At 41.4% G+C, this 7,631-nt stretch overlaps 1 protein-coding gene across 1 annotated transcript; it reads left to right on the top strand.

Annotated features, from left to right (window-relative positions):
• Window positions 1-144: 144 nt before the first annotated feature.
• Window positions 145-3,865, top strand: GATAD1 (GATA zinc finger domain containing 1; the record flags this gene model as incomplete). The annotated part of the gene is made up of 3 exons (XM_008943237.1): window positions 145-204; window positions 2,487-2,670; window positions 3,431-3,865. Coding segments are annotated over 3 exons (435 nt in total), but the record flags the coding sequence as incomplete, so codon positions are not given.
• Window positions 3,866-7,631: the final 3,766 nt, after the last annotated feature.

The raw sequence follows: 7,631 nt of genomic DNA, 5'->3' as shown, positions 1-7,631 counted from the left end.
GCCGCGCTGCGGGCCCGAAGGCTGCGGGGGGCCGCTGCGAGCGCTGCCGGGGCCGGGTTCTGCGTCAGCGGTGAAACAAAACGGGAATTGTATTCCATGGCTGTTTTAACGCTTTGGATTTTTCCGTTTCTGTCCTTTCCTTAGCCCATCAAAGCTCCTGAGTCTGTCTCCACTATAATTACAGCAGAATCAATCTTCTATAAGGTACGGTTGGTTTGCAAAAAGGATGTTGCTGTTCTGTTTCCGGTCTCAAAAATTACCACAGACGTTGTAAGCGGTAGGGATGCGTTCACAGAAACTTGTGTTTCCTTGCCTAGCAGTTGTGTGGGATTTTGCTTTGCTTTACGTCATTGCTGTTAAGCCTTGCAAGGTAGTTTCTCATGGTAGTTTATACAGACGTCATTGTTCCCGTTTATGTTTTCTGCCAAGAAAAAAAGTGCGTCTGGTTTCATTGGTAATTTTGGCAGTTGAGGTTTTAAACTTTTAACTTTCACCATGTAGAGGTCAAGCAGAAGCAACTGTAGCTGATTATTGACATTTGTGTGGTGTTCCCTGCCTTAGGCATGGAGAATACTGGCTGCAGAAGGGGCGGCTGGTGCTGCCCTGACATTTAAACTGGCTCCCGTTTCAGAGCTGGGTGCAGGCAGTTCCTGCACACGGGGTCTGTTGGATATCGCAGCAAGTGCAGGAGTAACCTCCTCACCATCCAGCTTGAGAGTGTTTTCAACAGTGTGACAAAGTGCTCGTGTTTTGAAGTCCTGAAACTTGTTCCTGGTAGCACAGACAAACCATTTGAAATGTTTTTTCCCTCAAAAAAAAACATTGGGATGGCCACTGGGAGACTCCATAGCCAGAGGAGAAGTGGTAGACTGAGCTTCTGTATGCTCTCTAGAGATCTGGTGCTTTGTGTCTTTTATCCCAGATGAATCTCTGTTTGCTCTTGACTAATTCGGAAGAGAATTGATGTCTTCCATATTTTTTAATTTTTTAGAAATTCCTAGGAGTTATGTCAAAAGTTTTATTTAACCTGATTTCTTTATGCAAAATGTTTCTATTTTGGGACTTTGCTGTGTTCTGGAGAAGTGGATTGTTTGGGGGGGTTGAGGTCTTTTACATCTGTTTTAAAAACAAAACCCTCCTGGATGATGCTTGGTATCTTGATAGTGCTTGGATCTTGATAGTGCAGGCACTGTTCACTATCAGGCACTTGATAGTGCAGGCACTTCATCTAACATGAAGTGAGTTGTCTTCACTGTGCAGCCTCTCACAAATGAAAAGCTCAACATGAGGCAACAATGTGTGAGTGCAGCCCAGAAAGCCAACTCTATCCTGGGCTGAATTGAAAGAACTGGCCAGCAGGTCGAGGGAGGTGATTCTGCTCCTCTGCTCTGATGAGACCCCACCTGGAGTGCTGTGTCCAGCTCTGAAGCCCTGAACACAGGAATGACATGGAGCTGTTTGAGCAGGTCCATAGGAGGGCCACAAAGATGGTCAGAGTGCTGGAATAGCTCTCCTATGAGGACAGGCTGAGAGAGTTGGGGCTGTTCAGCCTGGAGAAGGCTCCAGAGAGAGCTTATTGCAGCCTTCCAGTGTCTGAAGGGGACCTACAAGAAAGCTGGGGAGGAACTGTTCGTGAGGGGTAATGGTCTCAAACTGGAAGAGGGTAGATTTAGGTTAGAAATTAGCAGGAAGTTCATCTCTGAGGGTGGTGACACATTGGAACAGGTTTTCTAGGGAAGGTGGATGCTCCATCACTGGATGTGTTCAATACCAGGTTGGATAGGGCTTTGAATGACATGTGTTTTAATGGGATGTGTCCTTGTTCATGGCAGGGATGTTGGAACTAGATGATCTTTAAAGCCCCTTCCAACAGCAACCATTCTATGATTCTGTGATTCCAGAGCACCATGGAAGTTGCTCTGGCCTTGGCAGCAGCAGGATCTGTGTTTTGGGACACCTTTGCATGCAGAGAGGTGAACTTCATACCCAAAGCGCTTTACCTGCAGGCACTGGGAAGTTACTACAGTTACTTTTTCTGAAGGGTGATGTCACACTGTCTGGTACTAACAGAATGAGACCATCTCTGCTCTGCAGGCAGGAGGCGTAGCAGTGGTGGGAAGGGGGATGTGGAGCAGCTGAGAGCTGTGTGGTTGAAGACAGATGAGACCAGGTTGCTTCTGAGACATCTGGCAGACAGGGATGATGTGGAATTGCCAGGCAGGTCTCTAAAGCAATTCTGACGGGCTCCTGGACGTTGGGTGATGCTGCAGAAGCAGCGATGATGACTGCTTAGAGTCATGAGATAGGTGTCAGTCTGTCCTATGGCACCTTTCTTTTGCACACAGCTGAATTAAGGCTGTCTTCTGAGACTGGGGCAATTTCAGATAATTTAAGATACTGGTACTTAAGCTAGTCATGAATCGGCATCACAGTAAAGCTTCTAAAATCAGCTTGTTTGATTTAATTCTCATTTCTATGTCTTCTAGGGTGTATACTATCAAATTGGAGATGTTGTTTCAGTGGTTGATGAGCAGGATGAAAAAACCTACTACGCTCAGATCCGTGGGTTTATTCAGGACCAATACTGTGAGAAGAGTGCTGCGCTAACCTGGCTCATTCCGACACAGGCCAGCCCCAGAGATGGTTTTGACCCAGCATCCTACATCATAGGTAATCTCGAAGCCTTCCTGTTATACAGCTACTTGTAGGTACCTAGACTAATGCAGAGTAATGTAGTTTTTAACTTTTTAGCTTGTTAAGGCCATTTATGCGGTTTTGACATTCTAGATCCTAATCCTGTAAGCATCTCATTTACTTCAGTAGCCTTTTTTATTTATCTGGTGTATACAATATGATCAGCACTGCTGCAGTAGGTGTGATTATCTGAGTGTTTCTGCTCATAGGCACAATTATAGTCTCTCCACTTTAAAGCTGAAATTATTCTTCCATAGAATCAAAGTTACTACAGTATAAGGCTGATCCACCAGACCAAGCTGTTTCTTTCCAAGTGACCTGAATTAGCTGATCTTCATCTTGGGCACTTAACGAACATAAAGGAACGTGTGAGCACTGGCAGAGAGCGAGTGTTCTGCTGCTCATTATAAAACTACTAATAATTCAGAAAAGTCACTTTGGCAGGCAGGCCACAAATAGTATCTATTTTAAATATACTAGGAAAAGTATTTCACTCAAATAACTGGATGCTTCAGATGCAGGGGGAGAAGGAAAAAAAAAAAAAATCAGCCCAGCAGAACTAAAGGTGTAGGGGTTTCTTGCCTGGTGTCTGAGGCTGCTCTGCCAGGAAGGTTCCTGGTTGGAAAGACTCATTCTCTAAGGGATGATGGCTGCTGCTGCATATTTTTAAGTCCTGCATTCTCTGAGTTTATGCCTTTAAACTTTGTCTTTGAAGATTTTTTTATTTTTTTCCTAGGACCAGAAGAAGATCTCCCAAGGAAAATGGAATATTTGGAATTTGTTTGTCATGCACCTTCAGAATACTTCAAATCTCGATCATCTCCCTTCCCTACTGTCCCTACAAGACCAGAGAAGGGCTATATATGGACTCATGTGGGACCTACTCCTGCAATCTCCATTAAAGAAACTGTTAATAATAATTTATAATTTTTTAGAGGAATACTTTGGACAAGTTATTTTGGGTGTATCCTCAGGTCTGTGAACCTCATAAAAGAAGTTTTTAAAAATCATAAACTCTTCTTTTACTTTATGGATTATGGTATTTATTTGTTTAAAATTATATCAGATATTCAAAGTGGAAGGTTTTTTTTCTGTTTGATGCATCATTTCTGTGCTCTGTTCTTCAGATATTTCTCATTTTGGGACAAAACCACAAGTGTCACATCATCTTCAACTTCAGTGAGAAAAGAACTGAATTCTGAAAATTGACTTCAGAGTTCTTGTTTTCTAACTTATTTTCCAGAAAAGGAATTAAAAGACATACTCTTAATCTTCCAGCACTTTATATCCCTGCTTAATTTAGTTAACTGTGACTGCAGGTTTTGTTTACTTCAAGACTAGCTTCAAATGAGCACTAAACTTGGCCAGTGATGCAGTTACCAGTTTTCTGTTAGACTGGAGAGGAGCAATCTACTTGGTTTTCTCTTCCTCAGACTTAAATCTACCATCACCTTTCAGGAGAATTTTGTCCAGCTGAATCTAAAACCTGGGCCTCTGTCTGTCACTTCGTGCTAAACTTTGCTTAGGTAAGGGGATAAATTTTTTGGAAAGCTGGATGCATGCATCCTCATGGTATCCTCATGGTATCCTCATGGCAGAAATGTATTTTCATTTCTTGAGCAAGCCAACACTGCTGTATGATTTGAGTTTCACATCATTCCTATTTGTGTGTGTTAGCAAATTTTTTTTTTTTCATTTTAATTGCCTGAGGATTTTTTTCTTACCATCATTAATTGAAAAGACTGAAAAAAAAAATTAAATCAATTTTAAGAAACCAAGGTAAGGGAAATTAAGACTAATTTTATATATTGACAGTCTCAGTATACCAAGAAAATATTTACATAGCAGAACAGGAAAAATGGCACCTTGTAATATCCCAGTGTTAATATTTATAAGCCGGTCAGCGTCCAACACTGCGATGTGCTCATGTAACCTGAGTTCCCCAGGGTTAGTGGTTCCTTCTGCCTGTGAAGGATAAGAGCTGTTAGTGGCCTTAAATTTATGTTTACAGATCCTCTCAGGGTTTTTTTTTGGACATACATAGAATGTTTTGGGTTGGAAGGGACCTTTAATGGTCATCTACTCCAACAATATGTAATATAGACATACATGACCATAGCACCCAGAGGCTCTGAATCAACTTCAGTATACTGTATGAAAGTCTATAAAAGTTGCAGTAGGCTTATATTTTAACTTCATGAAAAGCTTTCATTTAAGGTAAAATGATCTATTGGAAATCACAGATGTTGACAACCTTTAATACATTGACCTGTGACAGCAGGAACCAGATATGTTTCTTTTAGCCTGCAGCTTCTCTTCAGCCCTCTTCAAATACAAGGAAAAATAGTCAACCATAAGGGTTGTGTAATTTAAGGGATACTGTGAGTAGTTCATAATGCATTATCCTGCTACTACAGAGTTAAATCTTAAGTAACTGTCATGGTTACAGGGGCTGGGGCCAGTTTATCATTCTGTGAATAGAAACAAAAAATGTGTATTCTATACCCTCTATGTCATTGCTCATGGGCTGTTAACAAAATAATTGGTAGCAGTTGCCCAGGACACAGCTCACACCTACAACAGGTAAGGAAAGAGATCCGGGGAGATGTTAACACCTTCCCACCCAGCAGGAGGAATCCTCCCTGTTCATGGGCCCATCCATGCCTCGCCCCATGACTCACAGAGAACTCCCCCCAGGAGCTATTTCTGTTCAATGGACCATCAAGGACCCACTGCATGACTCATAGAATGACTTCAACCCATTGTGAGGTGCTCTGCCCAGGGGGAGGAGCCAAGTGCTCCCACCTGGATATAAACTGGGGTTCAGGACAGCACAGGAGGCCTTACCCACTGGATTTCCAGAGGACAAGAGCTACCAGATCTTTTCTATCAGACCACTGTTTCATCTGGACTGCTACCACCACCCTAACTACGGAGTGTCAGGTTGTATTCTGATTCTGTCTGTGGTTTTTCTTTGTATTACTGCATTTATTTTATTTTTCCTATTAAATTGTATTTCTGACTTGGAGTGTCTCACTGGTTTGCTTTCAAACCATTAAAGTAACTCTACATGATACATACCCGAGATGTGCACACATGTCCATTGTGTTGCAGGAATTAATCCCAAAGTGACTTCACCCCTATCTTCCTCTCCTTTCCTTGCACTTCCTCTATATTTCTTTTTTGTTGATTTGTCTTTATTATAAACTACTAACCATAGTAAAGTAAAAGTAATTACTTTAAAGTCATTAAAGATATTTAAAGATTATTTTAAGATATTTAAAGTTATTACAGGTATTTACTAGAGTGGTTCCTTCCAGTCAGATGTTTTCCCTCCTTTCTCTGCAGTCCTCAAGGTTTTCACCTGGGGTCACGTGTAAAGTCCCTGTGCTGCTTTGGTATAATCCGTGGAGCTTTGCTCTACTGTGGCCTGACTTTCAAGCTCAGCTGCTTTCTTTGTCAAATCCTTGGGGGAAGAGGGAGAAGAAGAACGCTTACATTCTCTTAAACTCTTCCAAATTTCTACAATTCACACCAAGTGAAAAGTACTTCGTTGCCATTTGGCTTAGTTGTCAATAAACTGTAACATAAAAGGGACAGTTTATAGAATTATCAGTGTATGTTTTATGGTTTGAAGTTGTTTCACAGAATGACATGCTCATATGCAGCCCTCGACGCCTCCTAGGTCATGCTGAGAGAGGGGACAGACTGCAGGCTTGCATTAGGCATGTAGTTTGAAAGCTTAAGCAAAAGAAAAGAGTTTAGAGCAAGACAACATCTTACTCATGAAAAATAGTAAGCTGTGTAAATGTCCTGCTTACACTAGTGAAGAGCAGAGCTCCAGGTAGAGGATGTGTAACCTGGAAATTCTGTAAGAAAAAGCAAAGAACTGTGAGCACTGCCACAGTAAAATGAAAGCCAGAATCAAATAAAAGCGTCATCCCTCACTGCATTTCAATTGCCATCAGCACTAAGTTTGAGAAAGGTGTATTCTGATCAGATGTAAAAAACAAAACCAAACCAAACACTAAAACCAAACCCATCTAATAGTGTAGCAGGTAGTCTAAACCAAATTGAACCTGCTTCAGTTCTGCTACTTACCTAACTAACTGTGACAATTATTGGGTTTGGGAAGATGCAAGACTTGATCAGTCTTTTTTTTCTATGAGACAACCCATAGGAACTTTTAAACACCTTTTGAGCTGCCTGGTCTTGCCATTCATTGAGGAATGATATAGGAAGAAATTGCATACACACATGAAAAATCAACATAAAACTTGTCTTTTAAAAATTGCCAGACTCCCTAATAAAGAAAAGGAGTTCTGCATTTTTGTTTAAATTTAATTTTGTTTGCTGCAGTGTGATCTGAAGCTACTGACAGTACCCCAGCTAGTGACTGCAGGCACTGTACAGTATGGACTAACTCCTGTCCGTGTGTCACAAGTGCACAGCAAGCAAACCAGTTACACATGAATTTGTAAGGGTGCAGACAGTTGCCCCGGGAATAAGCAGAATGCTTGAGATGTTTGAAGTGTTCATGCCTGTCAGGCTGTCCTGAGGACACCAAGCACAACGAGACTGTCTTTAGCTGCAGTTGACCCATGTATTTTTAAACCTCCAAAATTATTGTTAGGGATGTTAATTAATAAACTAACACAGGTGAGAGGCATAAATATTGCAATTACTGCAGCAGGCTTAAGCTTTTGCTCCTTTTCCTGGTCTGTTAATAAGCTGAATAATTCCATAAAACAATTAATTTCTGGTTTTGTTAACTTCTTAAACTGCTGCTGCCTTCCTATTGATACTCGCCAGTGTTTCCAAGAGAGGCTCTAAGAAAGGAACAGATAAATAGTAGTATGCTCATGCTAAAAACCTGTTTTGAAATACAGTATATGCCACTTGCATGATTTGACTTCTCTTGCCCTTAGTATAGCAAA

The sequence above is a fragment of the Merops nubicus genome, unplaced genomic scaffold (genome assembly GCF_000691845.1).
Source record: "Merops nubicus isolate BGI_N331 unplaced genomic scaffold, ASM69184v1 scaffold10190, whole genome shotgun sequence".
NCBI lineage: Eukaryota > Metazoa > Chordata > Aves > Coraciiformes > Meropidae > Merops > Merops nubicus.
Note: the sequence above shows the minus strand (reverse complement) of the source record. Positions and strands in the feature narration are given on the sequence as shown.